This window comes from Anoplopoma fimbria, chromosome 1, assembly GCF_027596085.1.
Source record: "Anoplopoma fimbria isolate UVic2021 breed Golden Eagle Sablefish chromosome 1, Afim_UVic_2022, whole genome shotgun sequence".
In the NCBI taxonomy this organism is placed as follows: domain Eukaryota; kingdom Metazoa; phylum Chordata; class Actinopteri; order Perciformes; family Anoplopomatidae; genus Anoplopoma; species Anoplopoma fimbria.
The window spans coordinates 19,742,997-19,763,438 of NC_072449.1; the positions used below are offsets into that span (position 1 = coordinate 19,742,997).

Genomic DNA, 20,442 nt, shown 5'->3' on the forward strand with positions numbered 1-20,442 from the left:
TTTCCATCTCCAGTAGCAGGACAGTGAGGTTTTCATTCATTCATTCATTTTCCGTAACCTGCTTATCCAGTTAAGGGTCGCAGGGGTGCTGGAGCCGATCTCAGCTGAAAACTAACTACAGTGTAGAGCGAGATAATATTTCACCCAGTGCAGCATTGTGACTCATCAATGTGTTTTAACAAATTCTCGACAACAATAGAAGTATTTGGAATCAAATCAGGCTCTGGCTAAACAGAAAGTACTCAATTCATTGTGACTAAGTGTTTATGAAATTTGAAGTGTTTGTGGAAGCACAATCCCCAGCCCAAACCCTGTTTCTAAAACGGCATTCCTTTATACAAAAAGTCCCTAATGTTGATCCAACAGTACGCATGCTCATGATTTGATGTGTACTTTCTAATCAAGTGATGTTACAGACCTGCACTGGCATCACTATGATGTACTCAAGGATGTGTACATTTAGACTTGAGTAGATATTGTAAGACAGATGCATCAAACTAAACTTTCTACTATTTTGAGACTGCATTTTATGAGAACTTATTTAGATTTTTTTTCTTTTTATCATTAATTAATTTTTACCTGGTTAGTTCTGTTGAATTATTTTTTACTTTATGCTTGTTGACTCTTCCTAGTGCTAACATGACATATTTGCTGTAGACAGTTGTTTTAGGGACTGCAGTTTATTTGTTGCTGCAAAACATGGAAACAGCCCACAGACCACTAACTTATGTTGTTATTCATAAATATCCCTAACCATAAACACATAGGGTACTGTAGTTTTCATGACGATTGTCAGCAAAGATCATTTTAAAATACTCACAGTGAATATTGTAAAACCCCTTAAAGAAATACATTTTAAACAAATATGTATTTGAACTGAAAAATGAAAATTTGAACTTCTAAAGTTTCTTAACAACTGGACAAACTTCGTCTTCTGATTAGGATCTTTTGATATGTTCAATAGCTCTAAATTAAGAAATTAAAAATTGAATTGGTCAACTTGAATATTGTTAATTACTTCTCCCATAATGTAAAAGAAGAACAAGGATAAACAGCTAGTGGCGCTTATTCTTCTGCTGGGTGCCATAAAACCATTGCATAAGATATTTCATCGAGATGACATAATAAAAAGAGTGCCAGACCAATTTCAAACAATGGAAAACTGGAGGAAAACGTGATGACATACTGCATTTATATTTATTTTATGTATTAATTTAGGAAGGCTACGGTCTTCCATTTTTTTGAATTTCCAGGATTGCCACTCACGTTTTTTTATGCACAAATTGAACATGTGCATAAAAAAAGTGGATGGAAATGGACCTGATGACAGCAACAGAATATTTTTCAGTTCAAGTTCTATATAGTAACTGACTAATAAAAAACTTATCTTATTGAATGCTGGCCTAATGATCAGATTCTGCATTGAAAGAGTTATCTGGCGAAATGTGGCACTTCTAAACTCAGTTGTTTTAAATCTATTAGTTTTTGGTTTTTGGTAGTAGTCTTTAATTCAGCTGTTCTCATGCTTTAATTCAGCCCTCAAGTGTCACAGGCCCCACTCACATTAACACCACACCCAGATGATATCTTGACTGTTTACAAAACAATTCATCCCTTACTTGCAGTCCTCTCTGCAATCCCAACAAATAGTTGAAAAGTGAGATCAGGAGTACTTATTTCATAGATTGTTATCCATTTATTGCAACAATGGAACGACAGTTATACATGCCGCTGGTGGTTCCCTGGATTGCCCAAGCAGCTACTAAACCAAAACAGGGAGCACCATGCATAGGCCCTCCGGGGGATACAGCAACTATTACAACATGTCCAGATTCAAAACATAACTGTCACTCTCATAAACAGACTATAAAATTTACTTTTATTTTTCCAAACATTTGAAGACTGAACCTATTAATTTGATATTCTTCTGGCTCTCTCCTCGGTGTGTTGTTGTAGAGTAGGTTTTCTTGCACACAACTGAGATAACTAAAGGTTGTGGGACAGATGATATCTTCACAGTTTTTACATCAATGAGTGAGTCACATGCTAGCTGAGTGAGTCCACTGTATACAGGGGGCCCACTCAACCATGTGATCTCAATGATCTCACTAAAGACTTGGACAGTGAGTGAATACTTATTTTGGTCACGGACACTTGCGTCATATATTTTTATCCATTTATTGCAACAATGGAAATACAGTTATACTTGGTGCTGGTCGCTCAGCTCTTAAAACACAGCTACTAAGCCAAAACAGGGAGCACCATGCATAGGCCCCTGGGGCATACAGGTGATTAGTGTGGCCGATTTAGAAGTTATGATTCAATCGGCTGGCTGTCAGCTGGTTACAGCTGGGGGCATATGACTTCTGTGTCCTGCATGAACTAATGCAATGCTTCTTTAAAATGATAAAACTGGTTAGGCTATTCTACATAATACTGGTACAACACACCTAACCTCTGTGTTGTTAAAGCACTAATCCTAAATCATTTTTAGTCTCCTTCATAGATATCTGATACTTTACGATATAACGTTGTATTCTCATCTTTACCACAAATATCACAGTGAACTTCTGGCTTGGCTTTGACAAATAATCAATCCTAGTAACACACTCGATGAACAACATGAATGATACTAGATTGGTTTTGTTTTTGTTAAGAAGTTAATGCCTCAAAAAAGGTTTTACATGTTTAAACAACCAATCTAAAGTTCCGAAGAGTCTGTAAGGTTTTTCATTTTTAAATATAAATGTCACGGATGGTGTGTGGACCCAAGAGCAGTACGACGAGGAGACAGATAAAGTTCTGGAGCTTTATTTGAAGCTGAGAACACAGCAGACAGACAGGCAGGATATGACTCACAGTGGGAAACAGGCAAGGGATCAGGCAGACGGAAACCAAGTGCAGGCTAATCTCGTGGTCGGGGACAGAAGGCTGAGTCGGTTAACCGGGGCAGAGGCAAGGTAGGAATCTCGTGGTCGGGGACAGAAGGCTGAGTCGGTTAACCGGGGCAGAGGCAAGGTAGGAATCTCGTGGTCGGGGACAGAAGGCTGAGACGTTGACCGGGGCACAGGCAAGGCAGGGAAGTCCAGACAGGCAGGGTCGGCAACGGGAAATCAGTCCACGGGAAATTGCTGGAAAGTGTAGCATGAAAACAACGAACGATCTGGCCGCGAGTGTGTGAATGAGTGGGGCATTTATACTGCAGGGTGTAGGTGCAGCAGAGTGAGCAGGTGAGAGGGATGGTGCTGATGAGGTGGGTGTGGCAGACAGGTGCACTGCATGAGGCTGATTAGGTGAGTGAGGGAGAGTGTGGTGAGAGAGAGGGGGGGCTGGGCCGTGAGCTGGAAGTGGAACTGGGAGTGGCCGGAGTGAACTGAGAGAGAGTGACAGGCAGGTGAACAGAGTGAGCCAATTAGGTGAGTGAGACAGAGTGACAGGGAGTATGGAACTACTGGCAGTATGGTTCTGTGACAATAAATAGATAAATAGAGATGAGACACCTCTTCTGTTCAGAGTCATATTGACCTGCTCACTTAAAATCAAGACAAATGAGTCGTAAGGATTTGTATTGAAAGTAAACTCTGTTTATGTTTATTTAAAGTGTTAAGAAACAGAAATTTACAAAAATGAGCAAGAGATGAACACAATGAACGAGGTGTGTGTGTGTGTGTGTGTGTGTGTGTGTGTGTGTGTGTGTGTGTGTGTGTGTGTGTGTGTGTGTGTGTGTGTGTGTGTATGTGTCTACACAGCACACGAGTGACATGTCGTCACGGTGTGCTTTGTGCAAATACATTTTGCATATGTCGCACATGTTGTGCTCGTCTTGATGCTCAGATCTGTTTTTTTGAGTCACTGCCATCCTGGTGGGGTCTGCTACTGTCTTCATAATGTTTTCGGCAGACAGTCTTGACTGACGTATATTGGGTGAGGATGACCACTGTATTTCACCACTTTTTGACATGGATGTCTTGCTTGGAGGAATAGGAATATCAATTTCCTCATCTGATGGTTCATAATCAGTATCATCATAATCTGAATTGACCTCAAGATGGTCTTCATCTTCAGACACATCCTCCTCTATTTCACTGTTGTGATCAAGGATGTGTTTTCAGAGCCTCCAGGGCTGTCATCCTTTAGTTTCTGTTGCTCATGTTGTCTTACAGTAGGCTGCTGTATTGTATGTAGCTGCAGAGTGTAATGTTGGTAGGGCTTCCAAGCAAACCTTTTGTATGTTTCGCCCCTCACCTGCTAAATGTGGGCGGAGTTTTCTAAACTTGACACTTCTGACCCCTTATAGCCTCCACTTCCACTGCTGGGTCAAATTGACCCGAAATACATCTCTGTAATATAAACGTGAAGGGGGGGGTTGCAAATACATGATATGAACCTTTTTTTTTTTTTAACGTTGATAACACTAAACAAGGCAAGAATGAGAAGTTTCATACTGAAAAAGTACTGATATATAAGAAATGGATCAATTTGACAGAACAGGAGGGTTAATAAATAGAGTAGGTAATGGACATCCTGATCCACACTCTGTACCAGCTGGTGGCGGTAATGCACCAATTCGTTGTCTGCCATCCGCCAATAAACCTCGAAGAAGAAGAAGAAGAAGAAGAAGAAGAAGAAGAAGAAGAAGAAATCCAACGAAGAAGAAGACTTGTCTGCTGGCTGGTACAGCTAATGCTGATAACTGGAGGAAACAGTGAGTAAATGTATATATTAACAATATGAGGGTTCAGTGAAACGTTGGTGCGTATTTGATGTGACTGTTGCACGTTGTTGTGAGGAAGAAAAGCATGCTCTTATACTACTTTATTTAGTCAGAGTTGTTGAGCAACTAGCAACGTGCTGTAACGTGCTCCAAGTAAAGTTAAGATTACAAAATAATGTTATTAAACATGTCCTTGCTCGACCTTCCTGGGTGCTTTGTAGGCAGATGTGTTTCACACTTGTTCGCCTAAATGTCAAACCTTAGATGTTCCCACACACTGTAACAGCAGTTCAAAACGTGTTTTCAAGGTAATAACTTGAAGTAACTTGTACCACATGAATCTTGTATCAAAACCACGAAACGCAACCATAAAAGGATAAGGTTTTGTATCAAAGCACACAAGTCTTTAGAATGTACATAAGTTGTAGTATTAATGCCAAATTTGTTTAATGTGTTCTGATGCTAATGATGTTGAACTTATTAACTATATTGAAAGGGTGGCCTGCTTTTAATTGATTTAATTCCATCAATTGGTAAACAAGATATTATCCCAAAACAGAAATGCAAAAACTTTGAAGACTGTCCATCACAAGTTCCTAAAACACGAGGCTGAACCGTCTGAACAAGAGTTTTTAAACACCAAGTTATTGAATCATTAATGTTATAAAAACCGATAAAGCAGTAAATCTGCACATGGGAAAAGCTTGATAGAAGCTTTTTGATGAGTGACTAATACAATTAATCGCTTATCAAAATGATTTTCACATTTTGAGAATTTATTTTATGTCCATCAACTAATCAATTAAATGTTTGGATTGATTTGATGTGCTTTAAGGTAGTGCATGCACATCCCAATCTGATATCAAGTGTGCGGGATAAAAGGCCACAACCATCTCAAGGTAAAAAGGTGCCTGCACTCTGACAAACCAGATGCTCCTCAAAAGACAATTTATTAATTACAATGACATATTCAGTGTTTGGGCATCATTTTCTCTTGAGAATGTGATCAATTTTAAGTCATCATAGTGCATTAATCGTTTGTTATTGATTAATTAAATCACAAAAATGCAAAATCTTTATTCATTATCAAAATGTCTAGGTCACCAGTGTGAATAGCCTTTCAGCCAAATTATGGCTTTAAAAATGCACATTGTCATTTTATTGTAGGCATATTGCTTAGTTAGTTTTGATAATTTGTGGTTTTTTTCTTAATTGTTATCGGCAGAAAGACTCAACATGGCAACGCCGGTGTCTGTGCTCCGTCTGCCAAAAGGACCCGATGCGAACAGCAGGGGATTTGACCCACAATCACCCCGTTTCATTGCTCTCTGTCGAACCTCCATTCCCACTTCTGCTGGGTCTGAGGCAGATGCTGAGCAGCTGCCGAGGGAGCAGCATGCCCGATCCGTGCTGAGAGAGAGTTTCCTCCGATGTCTCCTGTCAATGGCCCATAAGAAGATTCAGTTTCACATGTATGAGAGGGTTAAGGTGGAGGCCACGTTTAGAGCATCTGACATCGATGTGCTGAACTTTCAGGTGTCAGACCTGCACACTCCCATCGGGGTGCAAAAAGAGGCACTGATCAGGTGTCAGGATGTGATTTCATTCACTTTTGATTCATGAACACTTAAGGCTTTTGTTTCCTGTTCAAACAGACTATGCCATTTGGGATGAGAGGCACTTTGGAGTCTCGTTTGTTGTTGCAACTGAGCTCTATTTTCACACTGTGAGATAGTATATACAATTGGTTATATTTTTGTAGGTGTGTGTGTGTGTACATTGCTGTTTTCAGTCTGTATACTTCAGTCAGTCAAACTGCTTTGTGAGATTGCTTTCAAGTCCAACACTGACGAGCAGTCCCACTGTTTAGCACCAGAGGGAGTCATATACCCATGTTTCATAAGATGTGAAGGAGACCTTGAGAGATACTTTCTGTGGATCGTCACGCTATCTTGCTTTTTGAGATGCAGAAAGAGGTTATTACTTTCCTGGTGCTTGAGTTGACATGTTACATGTATTTTGTCAAATGTAACATTGCACTTATCATTTCTTTTGAGGGAAACACTTTTCTATTTTAATGTCCATTTTGTTTGGAAAATAATCAAGACACCTGAAAATGTTTGTCTGATAAAAATTGATGTTGCTTAAGAAAATAACTTGTAACTGATGTGTGTAACCCCTACAACACCACATCCATCAAAACGGTATCATATTGCAAAGTCACTTCAAAGACAGAAGGTGTTATTGTCCAGAGAAAACAGAACTTTACAGTTTTCCTCTATGTGCTGCTTGGAGATAGCTGTCCATAACTCTAATAGAGTAGTCTAGTTTATCTCTTTGTCAACAGTATCACCAGTGTTGGGTATTTATCAGGTCCACATTTATAGCTAATTTTATGATAATCAATTAATTGTTTGCATCACTTTTCAAGCAAATATTGTACATTGATGATGACATCTTGGGCTCTAGGAAATTGTGATGGTAATTTTTCACAGTTCTGTGGTGTCTGATGGACCAAATTGTTAATTGGGGGAAAAAAATAATCAGTAGATTAATGGATAATGAAAATAATTATTGAATGCAACCCTGTTCACAATAATGGCAGATTTAGCATCGCTGAAGTTTTTTTGGGCCGTTTTGTGTCTCTTTGTGGTTGTTTAGCATCTTGTTTTATAAGGGTTTTGCTTCTTTCTATGAAGGTTTTGCATTACTTTACAACAAGAAATGTTCAGTCACTTTATACAGATGTTCAGGCATAGGGTTCCCAGGACCACTTGCACCCCTGGGCCTGTGTCCAGTAGGCCTATTCAGTACTCTATACATGAATACAGAACTTAAGTAAATTCTGAACCGGAAAACACCCGAAAGAGCTATAAATTAGTTTTGTTGTTTTCAGTCACCGATCTAAAACATTTATAGAGTGGGATATTTTACCCAAGTCAAACTTAAAGGCCTTCAAATATGCTGAAGTCCTAGATGGTTCAAGTGCACATCAGATCATTCCTCCTGAATGTTTCAATAATCTAACACAAACTGAGCCCACGTCTGATGGCAGCACAGATATTCATTATAGTCACTTATTTAAATCCCTGGTCATAAATAATACAGAAGAGCAAGATTCTTCATTGTTTAGCACCAGCCTCATGGGGAGGAGGAGCGGGCATCAATACTATTTAATCCTACTAAAAGGTGTATTTTGCGAGTTCCCAATAAGTCATTTTATTTGAGTGCCATTAGGCGGTCGTGCTGTGCCTGTGTCTCTTTTCGTACCTGAATTATCTGACCACTCAGTGGAGACAGTCATCAATGAAGCAGTGACTCATCCCCCCTCTCTCTCTTTCCCTCTCTCTCCCTTTCTCGCCCTCCCTAATCCGAAATATGACTTAAACCTTGCGTGACGTCATCGAGCCTGTGTGATTCAATCAGGAAGCCCTCAAGGACAACCAATGTTAATTTCATAAACAGAAGCCTGCTCTCTCTGTTCTCACTCTCACCTCTGTGATGAGCAGGGGGAACACATACTGTACATAAACATATGCATTTACAGTACTTCTTTATTGTACTACTTGTACAGTAGGTATGTTACCGGCTAATAAAATATGAATTGTTAAGATGAAACTGCCCAACAGTATATAAAGTAGTTAAAATTAGTTCCACATGAAGCAACTACATATTTAAGTCACCTGAAGTCTAATTAAGTGCTTTTACATTGTCAGATTACTATTTTTACTTAAGTAGATCTGAATTTGAATTCTTGGTAATCAACCAAACATACATTAAATTGTAAATCATTAGTATCACATTGAGTTAGTTTCTTAATTGGGAAATTTGGTGTCCCCTTTTAGAATAAAAAACAAAACGAGACAATGAGGACATACGCTGAGTCATAGCATCAACAAACAACTTTTGAATAACATTAATATGGAAACAAAGAATGGGCAAAGGGCAGAGAGGGGCAAAGGCATAAAATGAAATTATGTATTTAACCAGTAGTACAGATCTTTGAATTAATATAGATTTAGAAATGATATTCTAATCCGACTGTAATAATTTTGACCAAACTTCTAATTTAATGATGTTGGCCAAGTGCTGCCATAATTTATTGGCTCCTATTGTGTCATCTTTAAAGCTGCTAATCAATATGTTTTAAATGAACAAAGATCAGGTGACTTTGCAAAATGTGAAAGGGGTCTTTCCTAGTGAATAATGTAACCAGTATTATCAACTAACATCCATAGCTCTATGGAGTGTCTAAGCATCTTCATCTCATTGTTTTGGTTATACAGTGTTTTATTAAACCACAGCTTGTTTTCTTCTACTGTAGAGAAATTACATGATCAAGATATTAACAGTTTAGTAAAAATATACATGTTTTAAAATTGAATCTGCCATAAGAATGATCTCTTCTGAAGAGCTCAAGCTGGATTCATGTTCTGTAATTTGTAGTCGTGCACGGGGACACACTGTCTCAGTGTTATCTACTCTTTCTGTTTGTCTTTCCTGACAGTCTGCTTCTCCCCGATTTCAGTGGAAAAACATTCCTACCTCTTGGTATGCATGTGTATTTGTGTGTGCGTGCGTTGGCTGTGTCAGTTATGATGGCACAAGGAATCTGCCCTGTATAACAGCGCTGGCCAACAGGAAGCACATTCCGCTTCTTCCTGTTTGTGGCCCTCGCTCACTTCCTGGTAAGTGTCTGATAACTTACAAAACCACTTAATCACCCTTTTGCCCCAAACTCCTACCAGCAGATTAAAATATTTGGGCAGTGATCTCATGATCATGTATTTTTAGTGTGTTTTGTTATGGACACGAGGGAGGAGATGATGATCATTCACTTGATAACATTCCTTTTTGTGGAAGTATCAGCTCATGTATTATTGTATCAGACTCATAGAACACTAAAGATACCATTATTAAAAAGTAGCGGTGAGATGGGGAATTTACACAACCAGCTGATGAGTCAATGAAACTGCTTCTCTGCTGCTCATAATGAAAATAAAGTAAAACAGTGACAGAGTTACTCAGCCTGCGGATAATTTGACTCTCATAAATTTCACCTTTAAATAACATTTGTGTAGATTTTCCTTTGTCTCGCTTATTTCCAAGTTTAATTCAATTATTTTCTCTGCTTCTGTGCATTTCATTTTTAGCCTCACAGCGTGGCTCTAGGCAGCCCTGTCTCCTACAAACTGATGTTCCCATACAACTGAACTGCATTCTCAGTTACGTTAAGAGGGAAACATGTCTTCTCCCAGATTACGGTTGAGGCTTTAAACACATGGTTTGCATTGTAAATTAAAGCTAAAAACAAAACAAAAAGACAACAAAAGAACTTGGGTATGTTAAGGTAAAAAAAAACTACATAGTGAAATCATCGCGGTTTGGCTTAAAATAAGTATTTTTGATACATCATTGAATTTACGGATGTAAATGAAAATGAGTAAACATTGACTTATGGTTTCACAAGGGAAACAAACAGCAGTCTCCTGGTTGAAGGTCCTGTGTTTGTTTGACCCACCCGTCCATCTCATGTCTTCCACACCCAGACCACCGCAGACTATAATTAGAAAGATATTTATGAGTCATGGGCTCTACGTCACAAACAAAGAAAATATGTTTCCTTAAATATAACAATTTATATAAATAGCAATGATGGTCAGTTGGTCATTTGCCCAGACTGTAATACCTCAACAAATATTGGTTGATTGTCATGAAATTTTGTAGAGAAATTCATGGTCCTCTGAGGGTGAATCCCATTGACATGGTTGATCCCCTGATATTTCCCATAGCGCCGCCAATTAGCCTTTAAATCATATCAAAATGTATCATATGTATTTACACAACATTTGGTACAGACATTCATTGGCCTACGTGCAGTATTTTGATGACTTGTCGACTATAGTGCAGCCATTAGTACTTTGGTTTATCACCAAATACTTGCGAAACCATCCCCATATACTTTACAGCATGTAAATATTGTCATTGTGAGCTGGTTCTAGACGCTTAGTGTGTAAGTCTGACATCATACCCTATTTCCTATATTATGCATTAAATTAACATACAGCCATATCATTTTAGCGTCTTTATAATGCACTATAAAGTCCTTGAGCAAGACACTTAACCCCCAAATTGCTATTATTATTATGAACAGAAGTTTGGTGTAAAATCTTCAATCATGACTAATCTTAATCAACACACCCTATCTACATCAATGCATACAATACAACCATTAATGAATATGTTTCTTTAAGTAGGACTACATGGTGATATTTACTGTTAAGTGCTCACTGGAGGTAGCCAGACAAACAGACACGAGAGGAATGGCTGAGTCACCGTCAGTCCCCAGCTTTGTTTGAGTTGCCACCGGGGGGGAATGTTGGAGTAGCTCCAGCGATTGTGAGGACCAGGCGCTGTATGGCAGCCTCACTTCCCCGACTCAAGTGGCCGGAGAGATAAAGAGGCTGGCAGGGGAACATGCCAGCTGGACCTCAGTGAGCAACGGCCCAAACATAAACAAAGGTTTAAGGTCAATATAACATGAATGCAACACCATATTCAGCTGGTTTTGCTTTTGCAGAAGGCTGCCATTTATTTTAAATCGGTTTAACACTTGAGAGCTTTTAGCTCAAAGCATTGGTTTTCTTTGTCAGATATTTTGTGTGTCAGTCACATTATGACCTGCAACCCTGTGAGGTCAGTGAATCCTACAGCAAATGTCCAATTTAAAGAGACAAAAGAGCATCATAGGGACATGAGGGACAATTTTGCACAACTCAAGTCTAGACAGGAAGACATGTGAGGAGGTGGGAGGAGAAGGGAAGTGCTCATTAGGGCTGAGATTAAAGTTATCTTCATTTATCTATAAGTCTGTGGACTCCATCGTGGTCTACTCCCTTTCCCACAGGAGTAAACACAGGAAGATGCTGCTAATTAGTGTCTGTGATGCTGAAGACCCAATTATATCATCACTGATTGGATAAATTCACCATCTGTGACCATTTATCCCGACCAATCAGAAGTGGCAGTGCAGAGATGTGCTTACTGGTAAGTGAGTCTGAACTGTGGGAAAATGTGTAAAATATGTATCATGTGTTTTACACAAACGCCAAATTAGTGAATAATGTTTGTTTTAAGCCATAGAGATATCGTGTTGGTCGGTCAAATGCTTGTTCAGACGGAAATATTCCAACACTGGATGGATTGCCATTAAATATATTGCAGACATTCATGGTACAGGAGGAAACGTTTCACTGGCTTTGGTGACCCCTGACATTTTATCTAGTGCCACCATGGAGATGATATTTTTTGGTCTATAGTTAAATATTACTATATATACAGCATGCAACTAATGGATGGATTACCATGCAGTTTGATGCAAACATTCATATTCCCCTAAGGATGAATTGTAATCTGACTTTTATATCATCAGGTTAGCATCTTCATTTGTCCAATACTTTTGTTTATAACATCTAAACATGCTTACATTAACATATATATATATATGCATGTATTCATTATTTACTGATTCTGCTTTATACTTTATTCAAATATTTTCCCCCTACTTTCCAATTTGGATAATATAATCTTTACTTTGTATTTGTTCATATTGTTTTGTAATTATATTTTTATGTGTTCTATTGATGTTCTCCAGTGCAACAGTCACTTAAAAAAATTCATCATCTTATTCATCATCTTATTTTATCTCATGTCCAGAGGTAGGTCAGGCTCAATAAAACCCACTTCACACTTTTAATGACCAAGCAATAGTTTTAACATGAAATGACTTCCTGCCTAACCTCTAAAACATAATTCGAATCACAGGTTGCTCAGGAACTGAAGAACCACTGGTCAGCCAGTGCCTGCTGCTGAAACAGTTTATTTTTCAGTGCAACAATCCTTTAATCAGACAAAAATAGGAAGTAGTCATTCGGTATTTGAGAAGTGGTTTCCCGTTGGAACCGGCTGCAGGCACCGACCCAATCCTGACTTCTGCTGTGTGTGCCCACTCTCAAAACGGATCATATTATTATTATCAGCATCTTATGTGGGAAAACATATGGAAGCACTCCAGCGAGCAGAAATTCCTTTGGAAATGTTTCCATGACCTTAAATGACTACATGGCTTTTAAAGAGATGTGCTTATGGTGTTTGTGAGGGAGGTTGAATGATGGTTTTTGTAGAGGGGAAGCATCCTTGGCAGAGGAGGTGGTTGTCTGCTACAGAGCTATTTAATCAAGAGGAAGATCACATGCTTGTGTAAGTTAATCTTCCTCTGGTCATTAACTGAGTCTGTGGGACAGACCTGCAACACACTCTAGCTGTTTCCCACAAGGATGAAGGGATGTTTCTGAACACCAGTGGCACATTTACCCAAGTGCTCTGCTTTGTACTACGGTCATACAATTTTGATGTATTTCCACTTTACTTGAGTATTTAGCATTTTCTTCCTCTATACTGTACTTATTCATTACTTTTTACTTGTGACTTTACTTACTTATTGTGCATTTTTATAATGTTGCATTGCTACTTTTTCTACTTTCTTCACCCTCCCTCCTCTTCTCTCAACCTCTACACCTCATTTTCTCTCTTCCACCTTCGTCCACTCCTCTGTCTCTTCAGATCACCTGGTTCCCTCTCTGGTCTAAATACAACACAGCCCACTCACCCTAAACAGCTTAAAACACTTTACCGGAGTCATTTCACCTTCTCCGGCTTCCCTCCTCCGTGTTTTCTGCCTTCAACAAAACAGCATTTCAACAGTGGACTCAGGCTGAACTAATTGCTCATAATTTCACTTAGACACGCACTCACATCCGACCCCAGTGACGCGCTCCTCAACACGGCAATCTCAATCTCAGCCTTACTTTTTTCTTCCCTTCCTCTACTCCTCTCTTTCTTTTATTCTTTCCCCCAAGAGACATGATTTACTTGTGTCAGGGACAAGGACATCTGCCTATTAGCAAGTGCCACTGACGTAGCCAACGACATCCCCTCCTCCTTATTATCCCCCTTCCTCATCCGCCTTCTTCTCCCGCTCCTCCTCCTCCTGCCTTACTCAAATTGGGGTCACCAACCTTCGTCGTGCAGGCTGGTGAATCATCAGTGGGACTCGTGCCGCACAAGGAGGAGGGACGCTGCCCGCCCAGGATACTTCCGTCCTCCTTCCCAAATTACCAGGGTAACCCGACATTGTCTGCTCTCTACTGTCACATCACTCTGTCGCAAAGAGAGGAATAAAGAAATAGAATATGAATGAGGGACATAGTGTTTAAGGGGAGCGGGGACTTGTGAAAGATACTGTTTAATGTTGCCTCTCTTTGATACATAGTCGTATCAAAGCTCACCACCTTTTTCTTGCTACATCAAACAGCTATTGTAGTGTTATGATATAGATACCCCACTACTCATTCACTGGATAAATAGGGTGGACAGAAAGTGGACAAGAAATGTCGCCTATACCCCACCATTACCTCAGCATTTTTACTTTTTTCATTGCTCTATGTTGTCATGTTTAAAAGGTATACCACCACACTACTCAAAATGTGTTCCAGGACTAAAGAGTAACGGTTTGGGGTTGGCTTCACCCAAATTCCGAAATAGTAGATTTCCTCTCTTGTCCCATGATCCCTAGAAATTAAAAACAAAATCAGACAATTCTGCACCTCACAATTTAGGTACGGCCAATGTTCAGTACCACTGTGGGGTAGTGGGCCTTAAGTCTGTAAGTAAGGCTGTGGAGCTCGTGGTGGTGGATCAGCATCTTGCATATCATGCAGGAATTTAACTCGCGTCACAGACCTAACCCTAACCATAACCACTATCTTAACCTAACCTAAACCATTATTTTCTTATTTCTGACAAGACATGATTCCACTCTCCTACATAAGAGTTAGATGTGCAACACACCAAACCACCTCAGTAAGAAAATAAATGTGTTTTTTGAAATGAGTGTGAACTGAAACTTTAATTCAACTGCCATTGAAAGTTATGGTCGGCAATTTTTCAAGAAACATTTTTCTGTTGAAACATCCCGACAGCACTCAATATATGAAATTATCTGGAGAATAATATGGAAAAAAAATCTGGTATCTGCCTACCTGTGCCACTCTGCCGTGCACTCACTGCTCGTCACAGGAGTCTTTCACAAGCCGCTTGCTAAACAGCTGTTTACGTTAATAATAATAATAATCATTTTGGGGGAGTGGCTTTTGAGGGAGGCCTGATGAAGGGATGTACTGTTAGTTACTGGAGCTAGTGCTGCTTGCTACTTTCTTTGGGAAAGAGTTGGGCTGGGTCTTACGGTTGTATACTTTCAGCTAGCTTGCTTTTGCTGGTTTCTCCAATGTTGCCGACCCCAGCTTCAACATGCTAGTAGTCAGACACAATATACAGATTTATATTTGCATTTTCACATAAACTACAACAAAATATCACACAGTGCCTCACAAAACAAAATTTAAGATGAACATATTGTTTATTTTCCTCAGCTGAACTAAACTCTCTTGTTTTTCTCTTTGGCCCCACCAATGTTCAGTGTTTATAACTGGGCAGAATGTAGAGAGCAGCAGGATTGTATGTGTGTGCGTGTGTGTGTGTGTGTGTGTGTGTGTGTGTGTGTGTGTGTGTGTGTGTGTGTGTGTGTGTGTGTGTGTGTGTGTGTGTGTGTGTGTGTGTGTGTGTGTGTGTGTGTGTGTGTGAGTGTGTGTTCACAGAGGGAAAAGGTCAACTCTGGCTCGGTCCAAAAGCATGCTGACTTGGCCGCAGCTTATTTGCTGATGCTATCTGTGAGTAGGAATCTGAGTAAACAGTGAGGCAAGATAACAAGGAGGGCACATCTTCCTTCTCCCCTCTATCCTTCTGTTCTCCACCACAAACTTCCCAAATCCTTACAAAGAACAAACAGCTCTCATCATCCCTCCATCTCTTTCGCATCTACCTCTTGTGAAATCTGTATTTAATATCTATTTCAACCCCATAGACCCATCTCTGTGTTTCACTTTGCCAGATAATGGAAGACTTGAGGGCCCTTTTCCTGTTGTGAAATTGCCAGATCTCTGTCTTCAAGCTCGGTCCTGTTCTCCTTGCCGAAGATATCAACGGACACAGCTGTCCTGACTGGACAGACGGCGACATCCTGCCAAAGATAGTAACAGAGAGATGAATCACTCGACTTTATTCAAGCCAGAGATGTTAATTTATTTTAGCACAAACACAGATAAGTTCATGCAGTTGCTAATGACATGTTTGAAATCTTTTCTTTCACATTTTCTCCTCAAACATTCAGAGAATCTGGAAATATGCCTGACCCTGTCTCAGGGTCTAAGGAGAGTCTGGACTGCGTGACACTGCAGGCCACACCTGGACACATCTGGACAGTAGAAGGCAGCCCCCAGCACATCTGGAGCTCACACAATCCGAGATAGCGAGGAGATACATAAATAACGATCACCCATATGTATAGTATGGTCTTCATGGGAAATACACAAATGCAGACAGGCATGCACTTCTGCACCAAAGAACAAACTTCAGTCCGCTTACATGTGTCGTGAGTATTTAAATGCACATGCATGCAGAAAGACAAAATGTATGTCAACTAGCGCACACACATGTAGACCAGATGCAGCTGCGCTGTCCTACCATGTCATGAGTTGTGAGCCTGAGTTTTTATTTTATGTATAAAAAGGAGACTTGTGTTTTATCACACTGTCTCAGAGAGAAATATGAGCAGGTGCTGCAGCTGTTTGAGGGGCATTTTAACCTCCCAGAAGAGCCCACTAACAGTGCCGGACAAAACATTCCAAATTGAAGCTCTGAACCTCCCTCGGGGTCAAGCCACAGATAGAAAATCATCTGTGTTGTGGAATGCTTTGAATAAATAACTGGTCATCTGCAGTCAAAGAAATACATAATGGTGTCGGATAGGAAAAGTCTGAGTCTACATAACAGTATGTATCTATCAATCGTGAACAATCATCTTTTTGAAATGAGCACTAAAGAAGTACCTTTAAAGGGTTGTTTTTTCCAGGCAATGAAATGACTAAAGAAATTAAGCCTCAAAGTTTATGCTTGACCTTAGAAGGATTAGTTTTTAAAAAAAGTCCACTTACTAGGTATTGCATGGTCGCACGGACTTCATCAGCAAATGCTTATTTGACTGTGACATGAATGTTATGTGCTTAAGTTAGAGCAAACACTGTTTAATCCATCCCTCACAACTTTACTCTTGTTTTTTTTGTTTTTTTGGAAAGGCAAAAAATAAAAGACACACCCTCGGAACTGTTGATGCAGAATACCGCTCTTACCTACTGTACCATGCTGTTAGAGCGGCACGTTGAGAAATCCAAAGCTTGACAGGCCTGCCTTTCTTAGTCCCTTTTGCAAAACTATGACTGGACAATTGCTGTTCAGGAGACAAGGTCAGTTGATGCTTGAAGTCATACCAAAAGCTGCACACATATACTTATGAGAAGTGACAACTGGTGCAAAAAGTCCAGTGATGTTTCTCTGACATAAGCATAATTTATTTCACATTCACACTGGTTGTCTTAAACTAAATCCCCTTCCTGTTATTCTCTTTGTTAGAGTTTCCCTCATTGCTCCATATGTCCGACAAGAGGTAGGGCCACCATTAACCACATTGTTATTTATCCACATTTTAGGGATGCTTGCTGGTCATATACAAATACATTCCTTTTGTCAGCCTTGTGGCTTTGGTGCTCCACAGCCACTTGCTGACTCTGAAACCAGTACAAACTCCTACTCAAACCACATCCCAGACTGGGTCTCACTGTCTTTAAAATTCCCAGTCTTTGGTCACCATACATCCCCACTCTCCACTTTATCATCTCTGTGATTCCCTCTCTCCACATTACTCACCTTCTTAGAGTTTATTTCTTCGTCTGCCGTCTTCTAATTGTAAAGTCTGTGTTTCTGTTCAGCTGTAGCTCATCCACTATCTTCACTCAAGCCCAGCTGGCATCTTCAAAATCTCTCCCACCCTTCCTCATCCTACTATAAACTGTTTGCATGCAATGCAATTGGCTTTCATGACTACGGTCCGGCCCGAGGGTTGAGCTGCAGGTGTTCCTGTTTGGGTTTAGTGGCGCGGAGCGCTCCGCATTTCTTATTTTTAGTCTCGTGGAGAGCTCTTCTGCTTGTGGGTTGAGTGGGCCACTAGTTTGTTTGTTTATTTATTTCAAATAGCCAATGACCTGCTCAGGTTTGTGTCAACATGGAGGGCCAGCTTCCTGTTATTACTGACCACACACACGTATGCATATACAAACCTATAATATATGTACTGTGATTGTGTATCTGCATGCAAGCGCAGAAACAGACACGTGCTGTATGTGCACTGTATCCGTTCTCCGAGACAAAAAACTAAGCATACAGTCTTCTTGTAGAAATGTGCACAGAGCGGTTAACTGACCTCAAGACACATCTGCTGGAATCCTCTCCTTATGTGTGCTTTCTGTTAAATTCACATTTTTAAATAGTTTTTCTATTCAGAAGTCTCACTGCAGGCTCATCTGACAAAGTGCACCCACAGCTATAATAAACAGATCTTAAATCAAATCAGCCACATTTGTATAACACTTTTCATATATATTAATGCAATGCAAAATATTTTAAAGACTGACAAGCTGGCAATAACACTGCACAGGTGATGAAAGTAAAACAAATTGAGACTAATGTACACAAGGAGTAGAAATAATGAGGATGTAAATTACCATTTATTCATGTTCAGGACAGAACATGAATTATGTAATCCACACCACTCATTCAATGATTGTGGATCATCTTCATCTCTGAACTCCTCCTTCCACATCAGAGAATCAGAGGATATTCTTTTTCAGCCCTGACAATCTGAGAGATATAATATCTTAATTATCTTAATGTAAAGAGAAATGAGGCTTAGCTCTTGTTTCTGTGACACATTATCCACTTTGTACTGTATGCAACAGGATAAAACAAACATTGCTAATCAAGGCTGGCTGTGTTAAACTTTAAAACCCCCTCACAAGGGAGAGTGTGCCAGTAAAGACCAAGTTTGGCATCTGTGTTTGCTGGCACCTGCTTTCTAAAATATACACTGACTATATTAATCATCTGGTACAGAAGCTAGAACATCTTTTAACAGCTACTCAATATACTCACATAAGTGTAATTAAAATGTGGGCACTACATTATAATTTACCACCAATTCATCATTTTGAGTTTGTTAAGGAGGAATATTGATTTAACTTTTTATTGAGTGGGTTGATGTAATTTAGTTCAGAATTTTACTGGTGTGTGAAAACTTTGGATTATTTTTTTTTGTTGCACTTTACACTGAAAGATTGAATGTTCACTAAAACATTTAAACTGTATTTCCAAAGTCTTAACCATAACGTAAAGTTTATGTCAACAGTGGTAATTTTTTGGGAATATATTTGAGTTTTTAATTTTAATTTTAATTTTTTTTTCTTCAAATTTTTAAATGACTATATTGCTCCATTTATTTTCTTATCCAAATCGTTTATTTAGATTAAATAAAGTTACTCTATTTATATATGTAACTAGATTTTTCAATCTCCTACAATACATGCATGTTACAGTTGGTTGCTTGTTTAACACCAAAATTCCATGTCAAAACTAGAGAAAGTTATGCTATTTTGGTTATCTTGTGTTATTTGGTACACAACCTACAAAATTGACTTATGACAGCAGGAAATCATTTAAACGTTAGCAATTGATGTACTACAAATCAGTGCATCGGATGCATGTGGTTTAGACTGCACTGGAGCATGCATGTGAATACGACTCTGAAATTATACATGTCACATCCTAATTTGATGTTTTCCCAAATCACAGTGCTGCTTTAACTAACAGGAACTGTAAGCATGCACTGCTGCATAACAGTTTTATACATGACAATGACTTGTAGGACTTTACTGCACAACATATTGCATGTTTCAGTTGAGTTATTTTATTCATACAGGAATTCAAAAGACAAAGCACACCTTCGATTAACCCACATGGTTGCCTATGGAAAGTCTGCACCAATAAGAAGAGGACATTTTTTGGTCCATTAGTCCGTCTTTGTATTTATGTGATTGTGTGTGTGTGTGTGTGTGTGTGTGTGTGTGTGTTTGTGTGCATGCGTGAACTCAGGTACCCTGAGCGCTGAATCATTGAATGAATTTGTGCAGCAGCAGTAGTAGTTTCTTGAGTGTGTAGGTGGGTGATGAATGAAAGACGAGTCCATTACTGTGTCAATGTCCTTGACAGAGATAATGAATGCAGACCAGCTTAAAGGATTCTCTCTCTGTCTCTGTACACACACACACACACACACACACACACACACACACACACACACACACACACACACACACACACACACACACACACACACACACACACACACACACACACACACACACACACAATGACCTTGTCTTTAGCATCTGCAAACATGATATGACTGAAATGTGGTGTGGAGGAGTGTGACCATGAAAATTCCTGTTTCCGTTTGCTTTTTATTGCTCTTTTTATTGACAATCGCCTTATGTATATTTACCTTGTATTTGCTCTCATAATTTTATTGGCTATAATAATATTGATGATTATACACTTTATTTATATAGCACTTTTCTTAACATGGTTACAAGGTGCTCTACAGAAAATAATAAAAAAACAGCTGATAAAAAAAAAAAGACATCACAGGGATCATAAAGCAAAGG

At 39.3% G+C, this 20,442-nt stretch overlaps 1 protein-coding gene across 2 annotated transcripts; it reads left to right on the forward strand.

The window, feature by feature from the left end:
- Positions 1–4,623: 4,623 nt before the first annotated feature.
- Positions 4,624–6,852, forward strand: gemin7 (gem (nuclear organelle) associated protein 7). Of its 2 annotated transcripts, XM_054603494.1 has the most exons (3): positions 4,645–4,705; positions 5,550–5,613; positions 5,940–6,852. In XM_054603494.1, exon 3 carries the CDS (start codon positions 5,951–5,953, stop codon positions 6,335–6,337), a length of 387 nt encoding a protein of 128 aa, XP_054459469.1. In that variant the 5' UTR covers positions 4,645–4,705; positions 5,550–5,613; positions 5,940–5,950; the 3' UTR covers positions 6,338–6,852. The 2 variants fall into 2 exon arrangements, with proteins under 2 accessions (XP_054459461.1, XP_054459469.1); XM_054603486.1 differs by lacking the exon at positions 5,550–5,613 and having other exon boundaries at positions 4,624–4,705.
- Positions 6,853–20,442: the final 13,590 nt, after the last annotated feature.

Coding starts and splice junctions, on each gene's coding strand:
- gemin7 (XM_054603486.1), top strand. CDS start 4,684: ATGCTGATAACTGGAGGAAACA. Junction 4,706..5,939: donor GCTGATAACTGGAGGAAACA/GTGAGTAAATGT, acceptor TGTTATCGGCAG/AAAGACTCAACATGGCAACG.